Genomic DNA, 17,824 nt, shown 5'->3' on the forward strand with positions numbered 1-17,824 from the left:
CCACATACAATTCCGACACTTGTCCAGTCTGAGCTCTGACCTCCCTGACTCACCTTCTGGGTCGAGGAGTTTGGTGAGGCCTAGCTTATTCTCTGCTGTGTTGAAGGCATTCTGGAGGTTATAGTGGGCGTTGGACCGCTTCAGGGTGTCAAACTCAATCACGTCCGGTCTGGACAGGTAGGGGAACACAGGTGTTGCTTTTAATGAAAGGAATCTCATATATAAGGCGTAAAAACAGCATCCTAACCACTACATGTTGAGTTCATCAACACGTGACCATGATTTTGTATGGTGAGACACTAAGATGTGTAGGCAAAGTCAACTTCAACATTGTTCCATTTATTCAGATCGACTCCATTCTAATCAGATAAGGAAAATGGCAGCGACAGAATGCACATGATTGCCTTGTAGCTCATTCAGTCCACATTTCCAACTACTCGTACTTTGAGTCTCAAGTGAGCAATATACACTAGCTGCAGGCATACATTCAAATGTGCCAGTACTTAACTGATGAGCATCATCCATGGGCCTCCATTTGTTACAGTACTTGTCATGTTAAAAATCACACTCTAGGGGTCTTAGTCCCACCGTAATGCAGTAGGAGTCACCAGCAGATGGCAGTGGTGAGTCACCAGGCATGGCCTTGCATGCAAAACGAGTTGGTTTTATTCGTTATCTAGGTCAACTAACTCCTATTTTATTTTCATCCATTTATGGGGATACAGACCCCCTGTCACCAGGCCTATTCCTCAACGGCACTGCAAGGACAACAGGCCAAGGTACTGGACATCTAGTCACGGACAGAATAAATATATCACTTCACACGGACAGAGTGCCAGGTGAAGGACAATGTCAGGGCCTACAGTTAACATGAGTGACTAACTTATTTCATAGTGTGACAGGCAACATGGACAAAGGGAGAAGGTAATTGACCTGTGTTTGTGCACGATGGCGTTGAACGCCAAGCCATCTCTCCAGCTGGTGGTAAAGTTGTGAACGTTGACGTTGGGGTACCTGCAGAGTCAAGGTAATTGCTCATTAATCATCAACTCAGTACCCAGGCTCTTTTGGTGTCGACCAACACTGGAAATTATTAAAATAAAATAACTCAGCATTTCACAAATCTTCATCATACATTCACATTACTGGACACATCCTAGAATCTCTCCCTCTCTCCCTTCTCACCCAGCGGTCTTCATCTGGCACCAGAGCAGCAGAGCCTCCTTGGCTGACTTCCTCTCCTTGTTACCCTCAGTCTCCACACTGATGTCCTGGATCTGTTAAGCAGAGCACCCTCTCAGTCAGACACACTGCCTACATATTTCTCTCTCTCTCATTAGGACCTCACTGAAATCATCGGTCTTACATACAGCTCTTTGTTAAGTTTGATGATGAAGCACATCCGTCAAACAGGAGAATATGTAATTGTCATGAAAAGAAGATGAGGGGAAAAAAGAACACTGAAATCTCGTTAGAATATTAACATTCTCTGAAACCAAAGTGGCCTCAGAAAACCACGGAACAGAGGTAATTGCTTCCATTCCCATTAGTTGTGAACTAGGCAGGGTGGGGTTGACCCAGGTGAGGGTGGTGAACGGGACACAAGTGGGCTGGGATGTGTAATATTCACTTGCGCCATCTACTCTCTAGGAAGGCCCATAGAAAGGCATTGTACAGAACATTACAAGGAGTCACACGGTACCTGGAAGCGGAGGATGATGGTCCAGATGAGACCCAGGGTGAGGCGGTGGTTCCCGTCCACGATGTCGTGGGAGCCCATGTTCTCCAGGTGGACCTTCTGCTCCTTGAGGAACTGCAGGGCCTTGTCCACGTTCTCCAGGCAGTGGATACGCATACGCCCCTTAGTGGGCTTCGGCTGGACAGAGACAAGAGAGAGAAGGGGGAGAGAAGGAGGAGAGAAGGGGGAAATTCAGGATGGTGTGAGAGAGTGATGGAAAGTGACATGAAAAACAGAGAGGGAGAGGAAGAGGGTATAAGAATGAAAATAGATTTCATGTTAAGCAGAATGGAGCACAGTGAGGGAAAAACAACGAGAGAGGACAAGAGAATACAGGAATGAGAGAGGGTTAGTTCAGGACAAACAAGGTGAGCCATGAGTGATCGGTCAGGGTTAAGGTTAGGGTCAGGGTTAGGAGGACAGATAGAGGTATTCTGAGATACTGACCAGCTGTTCTCCTGACAGCACCTCCAGCAGGCGGATGAGCATGCGTCCATCTCTCAGGTCAGTGTACAGGTCCCCGATGCGGCATGTCACACGGCCCAGGTGAGAGTTCACCCACTTAGTAAAGGTCTTCTTCTGCACCGCTTCACGCTCATCTGGAGAGGAGAGGAGGGCAGGTTGATGTTAAACCAATCATCTGGAGAGCAGAGGAGGGCGGGTTGATGTTAAACCAATCATCTGGAGAGCAGAGGAGGGTGGGTTGATGTTAAACCAATCATCTGGAGAGCAGAGGAGGGTGGGTTGATGTTAAACCAATCATCTGGAGAGCAGAGGAGGGCGGGTTGATGCGAGGGTAAACCAAATCAGAAACCAGCTCATAGGGACTGGCAGGCAGGTGTGAAGTCATTCATTGCTTTGTAATAACATATTCCATGTTCAATAATCCAATACTGTCAGCAAAATAAATATTTTGAGGGGATGCAATTTTGTTGGAGAAAAACACTTATGTAGTCTTATACAGCCATTAAAATGCCTGAATCACCCCTCAGACTGAGACTGATGCCAGTGAATCATGGGGACCTGAGCTCCGCTATGCAGCACTTGATTTCACAGATGAGCTACGCCATTAGGTCGTTGGGATTACTGCGTTGACAGACAGCGTAGTAGAGAGTTCTTTAGGCCTCTAACTGAACCTAATTGACTGGGCTGCTGACGGGGCGTCCGTCAGTCGCCTGGGACTACACCATCTGAATAGAAGACCAGTCTTGAATAGCCAAGCTAACGGTTCACAATGACGCTAACCGACACATAAGTGAAAGACCGAGAAAATCAATGATGCAATATTGCAGGAACGAGCACAGAATTGTGTTGGGGTCTGAAGAGGATAGTTCCCTATAATGTTACAGGAAGATAAAGGGGACACAATGAATTAAACAGTAGCAGAGGCAGCACAGACATATGCAGCAGAGTAAGATGCTAAACATGCCTCCAAACAAGGTGACCTCAATTCTAGGTCACATGGTCTTGGTCTGTGTGAGTAAGATCTAGGGCAAAATATATCATTACAGTCTAGTAGCTAGAGGCCCACACATAAGAAATTAACTGTGAAAATAAACTACAATTGTAATACAATGCAATTCAAATCAGATGAGCTATGAGGTAAGAAAGCAGTGAGGTAAAAGAGCAGATCATTTGTGAAACTGTGTGATGTTAACTGTAAAGATTAGAGCATCTCCAAATCCTATCAGAAAAAGGTCATGGCTTCACAATCTTAAAATTCCTGGTGGGCTTCCCGCTATCTCTAAGACATAGTGAAATGGTTCTCCATGTGACAGAGAATTAGTGTGCGTGAGATACATGGAACTCCTGGTGAGATGTGCCATGTGACACAGACAGGCCTCTGTGATGGACAGGCGCAATAGGTCATGCTCTGTTGGAAAGAAACACCGATATTTAGTAGCTGTACTGTGACATACAGTTGAAGTCGGAAGTTTACATACACCTTAGCCAAATACATTTAAACTCAGTTATTCACAGTTAGGATCACCACTTTATTAAGAATGTGAAATGTCAGAATAATAGTATTATTTATTTCAGCTTTCATTTCTTTCATCACATTCCCAGTGGGTCAGAAGCTTACATACACTCAATTAGTATTTGGTAGCATTGCCTTTAAATTGTTGAACTTGGGTCAAACGTTTTGGGTAGCCTTCCACAAGCTTCCCACAATAAGCTTGTGGAATTTTGGCCCATTCCTCCTGACAGAGTTGGTGTAACTGAGTCAGGTTTGTAGGCCTCCTTGCTCGCACATGCTTTTTCAGTTCTGCCCACAAATTTTCTATGGGATTGAGGTCAGGGCTTTGTGATGGCCACTCCAATACCTTGAGATTGTTGTCCTTAAGCCATTTTGCCACAACTTTGGAGGTTTGCTTGGGGTCATTGTCCATTTGGAAGACCCATTTGCGAGAAAGCTTTAACTTCCCGACTGATGTCTTGAGATGTTGCTTCAATATATCCACATAATTTTCCAACCTCATGATGCCATCTATTTTGTGAAGTGCACCAGTCCCTCCTGCAGCAAAGCACCCCCACAACATGATGCTGCCACCCCCGTGCTTCACGGTTGGGATGGTGTTCTTCGGCTTGCAAGCCTCCGCTTTTTTCCTCTAAACATAACGATGGTCATTATGGCCAAACAGTTCTATTTTTGTTTCATCAGACCAGAGGACATTTCTCAAAAAAGTACAATCTTTGTCCCCATGTGCAGTTGCAAACCATAGTCTGACTTTTTTTTCTGGCAGTTTTGGAGCAGTGGCTTCTTCCTTGCTGAGCTGCCTTTCAGGATATGTCGATATCAAACTCGAATTACTGTGGATATAGATACTTTTGTACCTTTTTCCTCCAGCATCTTCACAAGGTCCTTTGCTGTTGTTCTGGGATGTTGTTCTTTTCGCACCGTAGTATGTTCATCTCTAGAACGCGACTCCAAACTAAGTGTATGTAAACTTCCGACTTCAACTGTAGCCTTCAGCATGAGGACTGTAGCCTATGTTACTTGTGAATTAGGTATAGGCTATGTCTGACAGAATCTCTCTCCCCAGGGCAGAGTCGTGTCACACAGTGACTTAGGATAAATGACCAGGACCATCTGGACTGACGCTACTCTGCAGTCTCAGGCCTGGAGCAAGAGGTCAATTAGGCGGAGCCGTGCCCCACCTCAGTCCAGCTTAACAGTAGTGATGGGGGGGGGGGATCAATAGTTACATATCGGGATATTATCTTTGACGGTATGTTGTATCGGTGACAATATCACAATATTATTTTTGCACTAGTTGGCTGTACCTGCACTAAAACTCAATTTTAATAGGGGAGTCAATTAGTTTTCAGTACTTCTATTTCCATGACTGATCAAAACTCTCATGGCTCACTCTGCAGCAGACATATGGGGAACAATATGTTTGGAACATTGAAACACAAAATAACAGTATCGAATCACAATACATGTAGAATCACAATACATATAGAATCGTGAGTATCACAATACATAATCGGCACCTAAGTATAGTGATAATATTGTATCGTGACATCCCTGGCAATTCCCAGCCCTAGCTAACAGCTCGCATGCTGGGGCAGGGGACAGAGACAGGCGGCACCCCACCCGGTGCCCTGCCCGATGACAGGGCCGGGGAGCAGCTGGCTGGGTGGCAGAGTGGTGGTAATCCTGAGGTGATTTATGGCAGTACTTGAAGGATTAGGGGGGCCACTTTACAAGGTTTAAAGAAGCCCATTCTCCATGCTGAGGATCCTTTCAATCAAACACTAATGGGTTTGTTCAGGAGGAGAGAGAGGTAGAGGGGGGAGACAGTGACGGGCAGGCAGCCAGGTCAGACAGGCAGGCGGTCAGGCAGAGAGGTCTCAGAGGTCTGGAGAGGGCCCGCAGCAGCTCACTCAGAGATCACCTCCTGCAGACTTCCCAGCTCTCTTTGGATGGAGTGAGGCATGTGGAGGAATACTATTGGTGTGCATCCCTTGCTTTAACATGGGGGTAACCTATCAGGGAAGGAGGGTTTTCAACTTCAAACACTCCACAGTGCATTCCAAAAGTAGTCAGACCCCTTGAATTTTTTCACATTTTGTTACGTTACAGTCTTATTCAAAAACGGATAAAATTTTGTTTTTTAATCGTCAATCTACACACAAAACCCCATAATGACGAAGCAAAAACAGGTTGAGACATTTGTGCAGATATATTAAAAATAAACAACTGAAATATTACATTTACATAAGTATTCAGACCCTTTACTCAGTACTTTGTTGAAGCCCCTTTGGCAGTGATTACAGCCTCTAGTCTTCTTGGGTATGACGCTACAAGCTTGGCACACCTGTATTTGGGGAGTTTCTCCCATTCTTCTCTGCAGATCCTCTCAAGCTCTGTCAGGTTGCTGGTCATTGTCCTGTTGGAGGGTGAACCTTCGCCCCAGTCTGATGTCCTGAGCAGGTTTTCATCAAGGATCTCTCTGTACTTTGCCCCGCTCATCTTTCCCTCGATCCTGACTAGTCTCTCAGTTAATGCCGCTGAAAAACATCCCCAACCGCATGATGCCGCCACCACCATGCTTCACTGCAGGGATGGAGCCAGGTTTCCTCCAGATTTGCCAAAGAGTTCAAACTTGAGTTCATCAGACGAGAGAATCTTGTTTCTCATTGTCTGATAGTCTTTTGGGTGCCTTTTGGCAAACTCCAAGCAGGCTGTCATGTGCCTTTTACTGAGGAGTGGCTTCTGTCTGGCCACTGTACCATAAAGGCCTGATTGAAGGAGTGCTGCAGAGATGTTTGTCCTTCTGGGAAGATTCTCCCATCTCCACAGAGGAACTCTGAAGCTCTGTTAGAGTGACCATCCGGTTCTTGGTCACCTCCAATGCCCTTCGCCCTTGATTGCTCAGTTTGGCCAGGAGGACAGCTCTAGGAATCGTCTTGGTGGTTCCAAACTTCTTCCATTTAGATGGAGGCCACTGTTCTCGGGGACCCTAAATGCTGCAGACATTTTTGGATACCCTTCCCCAGATCTGTGCCTCAACACAATCCTGTCTCGGAGCTCTGCGGAAAATTCCTTTGACCTCATGACTTGGTTTGTGCTCTGACATGTACTGTCAACTATGGGACCTTTATATAGACATTTTATTTATTTAACTAGGCAAGTCAAATCAGAACTAATTCTTATTTACAAATGACGGCGTACCAGAAGGCAAAAGGTCCCCTGTGGGGATGGGGGCTGGGATTTTTTAATTTTTTAATTTTTTAAAACACAGTTGAAGTCAGAAGTTTACATACACTTAGGTTGGAGTCATTAAAACTCGTTTTTCAACCACTCCACAAATGTCTTGTTAACAAACTATAGTCTTGGCAAGTCGGTTAGGACATCTACTTTGTGCATGACACAAGTAATTTGTCCAACAATTGTTTACAGACAGATTATTTCACTTATAATTCACTGTAGCACATTTCTAGTGGGTCAGAAGTTTACATACACTAAGTTGACTGTGCCTTTAAACAGCTTGGAATATTCCAGATAAGGATGTCATGGCTTTAGAAGCTTCTGACAGGCTAATTTACATCATTTGAGTCTATTGGAGGTGTACCTGTGGATGTATTTCAAGGCCTACCTTCAAACTCAGTGCCTCTTTGCTTGACATCATGGGAAAATCAAAAGAAATCAGCCAAGACCTCAGAAAAAAATTGTAGACCGCCACAAGTCTGGTTCATCCTTGGGAGCAATTTCCAAACACCTGAAGGTACCACGTTCATCTGTACAAACAATAGTATGCACGTATAAACACCATGGGACCACGCATCCGTCATACCGCTCAGGAAGGAGACATGTTCTGTCTCCTAGAGATGAACGTACTTTGGTGCGAAAAGTGCAAATCAATCCCAGAACAACAGAAAAAGGACCTTGTGAAGATGCTGGAGGAAACAGGTACAAAAGTATCTATATCCACAGTAAAACGAGTTTGATATCGACATAACCTAAAAGCAAGGAAGAAGCCACTGCTCCAAAACTGCCAGAAAAAATAAGTCAGACTACGGTTTGCAACTGCACATGGAGACAAATATCGTACTTTTTGGAGAAATGTCCTCTGGTTGATTGAACTGTTTGGCCATAAGGCAGGCTTGCAAGCCGAAGAACACCATCCCAACCGTGAAGCACGGAGGTGGCAGAATCATGTTGTGGGGGTGCTTTGCTGCAGGAGGGACTGGTGCACTTCACAAAATAGATGGCATCATGAGGGAAGAACATGATGTGGATATATTGAAGCAACATCTCAAGACATCAGTCAGGAAGTTAAAGCTTGGTTGCAAATGGGTCTACCAAATGGACAATGACCCCAAGCATACTTCCAAAGTTGTGGCAAAATGGCTTAAGGACAACAAAGTCAAGGTATTGGAGTGGCCATCACAAAGCCCTGACCTCAATCCTATAGAACATTTGTGGGCAGAACTGAAAAAGCATGTGCGAGCAAGGAGGCCTACAAACCTGATTCAGTTACACCAGCTCTGTCAGGAGGAATGGGCCAAAATTCACCCAACTTATTGTGGGAAGCTTGTGGAAGGCTATCCGAAACATTTGACCCAAGTTAAACAATTTAAAGGCGATGCTACCAAATACTAATTGAGTGTATGTAAGCTTCTGACCCACTGGGAATGTGATGAAAGAAATGAAAGCTGAAATAAATACTATTATTCTGATATTTCACATTGTTAAAACAAAAGTGGTGATCCTAACTGAAATAAAATAGGGAATTTTTACTAGGATTAAATGTCAGGAATTGTGAAAAACTGAGTTTAAATGTATTTGGCTAAGGTGTATGTAAACTTCTGACTTCAACTGTATAGGACAAAACACACATCACGATAAGAGACACCACAACACTACATAAAGAGAGACCTAAGACAACAACATTTCATGGCAGCAACACATAACAACACAGCATAGTAGCAACACAACATGACAACATGGTAGCAGCGCAAAACATGGTACAAACATTACTGGGCACAGACAACAGCACAAAGGGTAATAAGGTAGACAACAATATAGACAGGTGTGTGCCTTTTCAAATCATGTCCAATCAATTGAATTTACCACAGGTGGACTCCAATCAAGTTGTAGAAACATCTCAAGGATGATCAATGAAAACAGGATGCACCTGAGCTCAATTTTGAGTCTCATAGCAAAGGGTCTGAACGCTTATGTAAATAAGGTATTTCTGTTTATTTTTAATATATTTGTAGAAAATTCAAAAAAAGTTGTTGCTTTGTCATTATTGGGTATTGTGTGTAGATTAAAGAGGATTTAAAAATATATATTTTAGAATAAGCCTGTAACATAATAATGTGGAAAAAGTCAAGGGGTCTGAATACTTTGAATGTATTGTATAATAGTATAAACTCAGAATACCTCTTCCATTATGCAACGTTGTGTACAGTATAAGAATAACTACTCATAGCGTGGAACAACTCTACTCATAGCGTGTAATAACGACTCATAGCGTGTAATAACGACTCATAGCGTGGAACAACTCTACTCATAGCATGTAAACAACTACTCATAGCATTGAACAACTACTCATAGCATGGAACAACTACTCATAGCGTGTAATAACTACTCATAGCATTGAATAACTAGTCATAGCATGGAACAACTACTCATAGCATGGAACAACTACTCATAGCGTGTAATAACTACTCATAGCATTGAATAACTAACTAGTCATTGCATGGAACAACTACTCATAGCATGGAACAACTACTCATAGCATGGAACAACTACTCATAGCATGGAACAACTACTCATAGCATGTAATAACTACTCATAGCATTGAATAACTAACTAGTCATTGCATGGAACAACTACTCATAGCGTATAACAACTCTACTCATAGCGTGGAACAACTACTCATAGCGTGTAATACCTACTCATAGCGTGTAATACCTACTCATAGTGTGTAATACCTACTCATAGCGTGTAATACCTACTCATAGCGTGTAATACCGACTCATAGCGTGTAATAACTACTCATAGCATGTAACAACTACACATATCATGTAACAACTACACATAGCATGTAACAACTACACATAGCATGTAACAACTACTCATAGCATGGAACAACTACTCATAGCATGGAACAACTACTCATAGCATGGAACAACTACTCATAGCATGGAACAACTACACATATCATGTAACAACTACACATAGCATGTAATAACTACTCATAGCATGGAACAACTACTCATAGCATGGAACAACTACTCATAGCATGTAATAACTACTCATAGCATGTAATAACTACTCATAGCATGTAATAACTACTCATAGCATGTAATAACTACTCATAGCATGTAATAACTAATCATAGCATGTAATAACTACTCATAGCATGGAACAACTACACATATCATGTAACAACTACACATAGCATGTAATAACTACTCATAGCATGGAACAACTACTCATAGCATGGAACAACTACTCATAGCATGTAATAACTACTCATAGCATGTAATAACTACTCATAGCATGTAATAACTACTCATAGCATGTAATAACTACTCATAGCATGGAACAACTACACATAGCATGTAATAACTACTCATAGCATGGAACAACTACTCATAGCATGGAATAACTACTCATAGCATGTAATAACTACTCATAGCATGTAATAACTACTCATAGCATATAATAACTAGTCATAGCATGGGTTCCAAGCTATGAGTAGTTATTATAGTACTCATAGCATGTAATAACTAATCATAGCATGGAACAACTACTCATAGCATGGAACAACTACTCATAGCATGGAACAACTACTCATAGCATGTAATAACTACTCATAGCATGTAATAACTACTCATAGCATGTAATAACTACTCATAGCATGTAATAACTACTCATAGCATGTAATAACTAATCATAGCATGTAATAACTTCTCATAAGTGTCATCTTATCCAATCACAAATTGTGTATGAAAAAATGATTTAATCAATTTTAGAATAAGGCTGTAATGTAACAATATGTGGAAAAGGTGAAGGGGTCTGAATACTTTCCCAAGGCACTGTATATGTATTAATCAAAGACCAACTCAGAGACTGGCTGTGGCAGGTGTTTTATTTGAAGTGTGGGGTCTGGGAGGAGCCCTTCATAATGAGTTAGGCTCGGCTAACTATGTTGACTCTATACACATCTTTTTGTTGCAGGGTCTCTACTGCTAGACCAGAACAGACTACACACAAACTCACACCAGACAAGTCCACACATCCCAAACGTTTCTTTTAAACTATGTTACAGTAGCGCTATATAGTTATTGTGTTTGATGCCCGAAGGCTCTATTGTGGAGCATATAAGCTCCTTGCAGGCCTTCGCAAACTATTGTTGTAAAGCAGGATTACTTGGAATGAGATGGACTGAGGTTAGTTGTTATCAGACCAGATACAGAAATGCACAGAAGATAATGGAGGACCATTAAATCTAACTGAACTCCTATTTACTGAGCACGTCCCATGACGACGTGCTAAATGTCTTATCTGATAGCTCAGACAGAAACCAGTTCAGTGAGTTGTCGCCTTGTAGTCAAGCTCGGATGGCAACCCAAATGACTGAAACGTCTGCTGTCCCATAAACAACTAACCCAGATACCAAATAAAAATGTACTCATTCTGGATAATCAGAAACCACCAGCGTGACCACTCTGCTCGTTGGTTGTTGGCGAGAAAATCTGCTTCAGCCATCCCAATTAAATTCCCCCAAACTGTGCTTGACCCTTTGAAGCAGTTCTGACACCTCCTATACCCCACTACTACTACCCCTGACTGGGTGGACTGGAATGTTATTTCTCCATCTAGAAACAGTGCTAAGGGGTACAAGGGATGCACTGCAGTTGGTCACTATTTGGCAGGCTGGGATTATAATGGGATGTTTGACGTCCATATAAATTCTTAAACATTAAATAAAGATAGCAATGAACAAATAAATGGAATTCAAAGGCTGTGAATCTGGCTGCTCGCGCATGGAGTTTAGCAACAGAACACTTGCCACGGTTATCTGGGATTCATGGAGGTCTTAGAGAGGTGGTGGGCTTGTGTGTGTTCTTGTGGGTGTGCGTGTGTGTTCTTGTGTGTGTGCCATCATAACCTCACCCCTCCTGGACAGAGTCTAGGCCTGGATCTGGCAACCTTGACTGTTGGAGTGGAGCAGACAGACAGACAGACAGACAGACAGACAGACAGACAGACAAGCAGAGTGGCCTGAACTTCACTTCTGTACATCATCAGCTTTTCCAAGTGCCATTCCTATTAGTCTCCATGATATGTTTTGATAGCGCCAACAATCCACAGCTCAGCAGTTGAAAACTTGGCTGGGGAAAACGAACGCTCTCTGCAGAGAGATCTAGACAGAAACAGGTCACTGTGAAATGCAACGGTCAGATGGGCCACAGAAAACAGTCAAGAGTCAGAGCACAGAGAGAGAGAGAGAGAAGGGTCAAGTGTGCAGTGCAGTGATGTCCCATTTCATCAGGACAGGGCTGCTTTGCCATGCAAATCAGTCAAAAGAAATGGTCCTCATTTGCCAATAACCTCCAAACAAAGCCCGGAAGAGAGATTTTCCACAGTTTAATCAGTTATTCACAGGAGTTTTCCAGTAGAATGGTCATGGTAAGTTAATATGTTCCATGGTCAGGGTAGGTAATATACTACTGTCTAACTGTAATACATTTGTCATATTCAAACTTGTTAAAAAAGCCAAATGTGCTGTCCTGAGGTGTGCTACAGTGAGGGGGTAACTGAATGTTCTAAAGTGTTCTAGAACATTCTGACCACAGTGTGGGGGGGGGGGGGGGGGGGGGGGGGGACAACACATTCTGCCCCACAGAATTCCAGCTCCGCTCAGGGGTATGGATGGGGGGGGGGGTCAGGGACAATGACTGTCTGAATAACAGGCAACACAACACAAAGGACGGTCACTCCATCTGGCCTTCAGTACACTGCAGGCCTATTATTAATTACACAGCAAACATACCTAGAGACACACACGTATACAAACATTTGTGGACATACAGCTACATCTATGTCATGACTCTAGGGATTACTAGATGCACTATTTGTCACGCCCTGACCTGAGTATTCTTTGTTTTCTTTATTGTTTTGGTTAGGTCAGGGTGTGACATGGGTGATGTATGTGTTTTTTGTACTGTCTAGGGGTTTTGTAGGTTTTTGGGGTTGTTTACTATCTAGGTGTTTTATATGTCTATGGTTGCCTAGATTGGTTCTCAATTAGAGGCAGGTGTGTATCATTGTCTCTGATTGGGAACCATATTTAGGCTGCCATCTTCTTTGGGTATTTTGTGGGTTATTGTCTATGTCTAGTTGCCTGTGTCTGCACTAGTTTTATATAGCTTCACGGTCGGTTTGTTGTTTTTGTAGTTTGTTTAGTGTTCTTCGTTTTCATTAAAAAGTATGTATTCTGGTCTCCTCAGTGCGACGAACGTGACACTATTTTCATTCCTAACCTAAAAGTGACCTCTTGCTGTCACCAATTAGGTTCTTCACAAGGCTCTGTGCTGAATGAACCATGGGCAGCAGCAGAAACCGTTGCAGTTGCAGAGGAAATTGCACCTCTTCTTGCGTTACAGACTTTGCATTAAAAAAGGTACAACGACAGAAATCATGTGTCATCATCATCTCCCAACAAACAGTAGTTTCCTCCAGTTTACACAATACAGACACTTAAAATAAATAGCCAGACAGTACAGTGCATAAACACACATGCAAATAAGGGACTCTGTCACTTCAGTGATAGCCACACCCTTTAGCCTAGATTGCAGTGAAAAATTATAGGTGTTTCCCGGTGTTGAGCACATCCCCCCCTAAAGAACTATTTGGTGGTGAATGCATCTCTAGACTTGAAATGACTATTCTACAGTATCCAGACAGAACAACTATGATGAGTAACAGGAGTCTAGATGAAACGCTTTTTTAAATACTGGTCATCACTTCCCAAGCCCCCCTATCTCCCCGGGCACACGAAGCAGAGGAAACGATATGCAGGCACGCAGACAGCAGGCAGACAGACAGACAGCAGGCAGACAGACAGGCAGCAGGCAGGCACAGGCACGAAGACAGCCGGCAAGCAGGCTGAGACAAGTCCACGGCTACACGGTAGTCTATAACCCGGTCGTCACTGGTTACCACCGCCACAAAGTCATAATGGCGAAGGTGCATAAAGATGGCAGCCTCCATGTACTTACCACAAACGCCTCATCTGCTAAATTGGCCAAATTGTGCAGTGCTCTGTTACACTTTTGGGGGATTGGCATTAGCACAGTATACAGGATCCCAATTCTAGCTCCAAGACAGAGTCAATTTGAAAAAGTAAATTGTGCTGATTTATACTGCAGGCATATTGGAACATGTTGTGCGCCGTAGTTTAAAAAGTCTGGATAGTGCTCAAAAGGAAGATGTTATATCTGAATTCCTCCATCTTTATGCACCATTATGTCTAAGCCACGGCTATTTCTACTATTTCTCATTTTAAATTCCGATTTTAAACCTAAGCCTAAAACACACTGCTAACCTTACATTTTGTCTTCATGAATTTTTACTATATAGCCAATGTTATATTATAGGTGTTTCACGGTGTTGAGCACATCCCCCCCTAAAAAAAATATTTGGTGGTGAATGCATCTCTACACTTTAAATTACTATTCTACAGTATCCAGACAGAACAACTATGATGAGTAACAGGAGTCTAGATGAAAAGCTTTTTTTAATACTGGTCATCACATCCCAAGCTCCCCTATCTCCCCGGGCACACGAAGCAGAGGAAAAGACAGAGGAACGACATGTTTTTCAGCAGCAAAACTATTCGGCTTTCCTTTTTTTTAACCCTTAAGTCCCTCCCTCCCCCTCTTATTTGTGCGTTTGCCTCAAGGCTTGGCCAGAGAGGAGTAGGACAGGTAGGCACACAGCAGCAGTACATCAAAACACAGATGATTATCTGCAGCTTAAGGACTGTTATCAGGGGCGTCATGCACCCCCAAAATCTGAGGGGGGCACAAAGTACGTGAGGATGGCTGGGCGGGTGGTCCAGATGGGGGCTATGTCCCCTTGTCCATAAGTTGGAGAATTTTCATTTTTAAAACACCTGAAACAGCTTTTTCTGCAATCTAGAGCCATAATCATTATGCTTAATTATATGTAAAAAAAAAAATTAAAAAACATTTATTTTTATGGATATCAAAGCTTACCTCTTGAGCTGTCTGTATCCACCTGACTGGAGGTTATTATTTTTTAAATAAACTAAATATGCTTCTCTGCATTTCTGGGTAAAAGATTGAAAGGAATGTGAGTCTTATTCAGTACATTTAGTAATTGCTTTTTCTTTTTTTTGTCTACCAACCTTGCCAGCAGGCATGTCAGCTAAGTTAGTTAGACAAGCTAGCTACTCTAACTTGATTGATAGCCTGAAATTACTTATTGGTAGCTAGTTATGAGGTTGAGAAACGTTAAACCTATTATCATTATTATTATTAGTATCTTTTTTTTACAGGACAAATCTGATGGGGCATGAAGCCAATGACTTCTACGACCTGACTTGACACAAAAGTACACAAACACGGAACTTGAATTGAATAGAGAAACACTCAAAGACCCACCCATGTACTTTATCTCACTGTTCTCTGACCACAGACAGCTAGGGTCAAACTCAAGGAAACAGATAAGGTCGATTAGATACTAGCCGTACTTGGAGACTTGGGACAGAAAGCTGTGGGGCCTGGTATCAGAGCACAGGAGTCAGGAATAGTGAAGTCTTTCTCAAGGCCCTGCCACAAGGTTCGTAGCCGCCACCGTAGTCATAGACACACAGACTTACTCTAGCCTGTCCTGCTCTCAAGGTAAACACCGTGATAGGATGGAATAATATGCTACTGAGATACAATAATGGATGCAGAGGCCAAGGAGGTTGTGTGTACCGCACAAGGCGGAGGGCACTGTTGTTGTTTGTCCAGGGTCTTTGTGAGAACATCTGCCATGTCACACATAGGGTCGGAAACTTTCCATTAAATTTCCAGAATTTTTCCGGGAATTTCCGTGGGTAAGCCCTGAAATTTGGGGAATTTTGCTCAAATTCATCAAAAACGTTAGCTTATAACAGTGAACCTTTTTTGTGGGATACACATAAGGCAATTCTAGGTCTTGTGGCATATTTTGGTTAAACTATCCTCAATTCCATGGACTCACAACCCTCTGCATGCACAGTGCATTCTTCCATCACATGTGCAGTGCACTCTTCGATCACATGTACAGCTGATTCTCAAGATCTTGCACACTAATGAGATGCTACTGAGCCCACACTACTACACTGTCTGAGCCAAGGACTACATGTTTTCTGGTAAGTTTTGATTACAATACTGGGTGGGGTGAATATATTTTATATGACATACATGATTGTTTGTTAACTAGTAAATAGTAGCCTACAGCAAAATGTGTTCAAATAATTTCTAACTTGTTAATTTCTGCTAGTTTAGTTTTTGCTACCATGTGGGTTTTAGCTTTCTAACAGAGGAGTGTTAATTCACCTGTTTCCATACATGTTTCATTTTAAAACATTTGTCTTATAAAGGAGTTGTTTAATCTAACTGCTTAACTATTTATCTGTACATGGAATTGTATTTTTTTTTCTCAATTTTTTTCTCACTTCTAATCTTTACAGGAAAATGCCACGGACACTATCTGATGTGTGGAGACATTTCACTGCAGCTAATGTAGAATGAAAAGCTGTGTACATTTGCAAATACTGTCCCAAATCATATGTGAAGAATGCAACAAAGATGCAGAATCATCTGGCCAAGTGCATAAAGTTCCCTCAGCACTCACAAAAAGCAACCTCTGATAAAAGTCCCTCTACTTCTACTTGAGGTGAAAATAATGAATCAGACACCTTATCGATAGCAACAACTCATGTTTTTTTTGGACTCAATGGAGGAACGTGTCAGAGAAATTCTGATGAATGTCTTGCTCGAGCTGTGTGTGCAACTGGTCCACCTCTGATGCTCACAGGCAATGTGTATTGGAAGAGATTTCTGAATGTTCTTCGCCCAGCATACACCCCTCCAACCAGACATGTTTTATCTACTCATTTGCTGGATGCAGAGTTCAACAGAGTTCAAGTGAAGGTCAAGCACCATCTCTGATGGGGGTTGAATGTTCGTGGGCAGGGAATAATTAACTACATCATCTTCACACCTCAACCACTATTTTACAAGAGCAGACACAAGGGACAACAGACACACCGGTCTCTACATTGCAGATGAGCTGAAGGCAGTCATCAATGACCTTGGACCACAGAAGGAATTTGCACTGGTGACAGACAATGCTGTGAACATGACGGCTGCTTGGTCTAAAGTGGAGGAGTCCTACCCTCACATCACACCCATTGGCTGTGCTGCTCATGCATTGCATCTGCTCCTCAAGGACATCATGGCACTGAAAACAATGGATACACTCTACAAGAGAGCCAAGGAAATGCTTTAGGTATGTGGAGGGCCATCAAGTTATAGCAGCAATCTACCTCACCAAGCAAAGTGAGAAGAATAAGAGCACCACATTGAAGCTGCCCAGCAACACCCGTTGGGGTGGTGTCATCATGTTTGACAGTCTCCCGGAGGGGAAGGAGTCTCTCCAAGAAATGGCCATATCGGCCGATATGGACAGCCCCATCAAGATGATCCTCCTGGATGATGTATTTTGGGGGAGAGTGGTAAGCAGCCTGAAACCTATAGCAGTAGCCATTGCACGGATTGAGGGAGACAATGCCATCCTGTCTGATGTTTAGACTCTGCTTGCAGATGTAAGAGAAGAAATCCGTACTGCCCTGCCCACTTCACTGATGCTCCAAGCAGAGGAAATTGCCGTTCTGAAATACATCAAAAAGCGAAGACTTCTGCCTGAAGCCCATACACACCGCAGCGTACATGTTGGACCCCAAGTATTCTGGCAAGAGCATCCTGTCTGGTGCAGAGATCAACAAGGCCTATGGTGTCAACACTACCGTGTCTCACCACCTTGGCCTGGATGAGGGC

At 42.9% G+C, this 17,824-nt stretch overlaps 1 protein-coding gene across 7 annotated transcripts in view; it reads right to left on the bottom strand.

Annotated features, from left to right (window-relative positions):
- Nucleotides 1-17,824, bottom strand: part of LOC110510012 (spectrin beta chain, non-erythrocytic 1) — a 100,699-nt gene that overhangs the window by 34,838 nt on the left and 48,037 nt on the right. For all 7 annotated transcript variants that reach the window (XM_036968358.1, XM_036968357.1, XM_036968355.1 and 4 more), the window contains 5 exons: nucleotides 2,186-2,337; nucleotides 1,703-1,876; nucleotides 1,186-1,277; nucleotides 934-1,014; nucleotides 54-169 (listed from right to left, as the gene is read on the bottom strand). In XM_036968358.1, the coding sequence (XP_036824253.1) occupies nucleotides 54-169; nucleotides 934-1,014; nucleotides 1,186-1,277; nucleotides 1,703-1,876; nucleotides 2,186-2,337 (615 nt within the window). The remainder of the gene's footprint in view (nucleotides 1-53; nucleotides 170-933; nucleotides 1,015-1,185; nucleotides 1,278-1,702; nucleotides 1,877-2,185; nucleotides 2,338-17,824) is intronic.

This window comes from Oncorhynchus mykiss, chromosome Y (genome assembly GCF_013265735.2).
Source record: "Oncorhynchus mykiss isolate Arlee chromosome Y, USDA_OmykA_1.1, whole genome shotgun sequence".
Taxonomy (NCBI): Eukaryota; Metazoa; Chordata; class Actinopteri; order Salmoniformes; family Salmonidae; genus Oncorhynchus; species Oncorhynchus mykiss.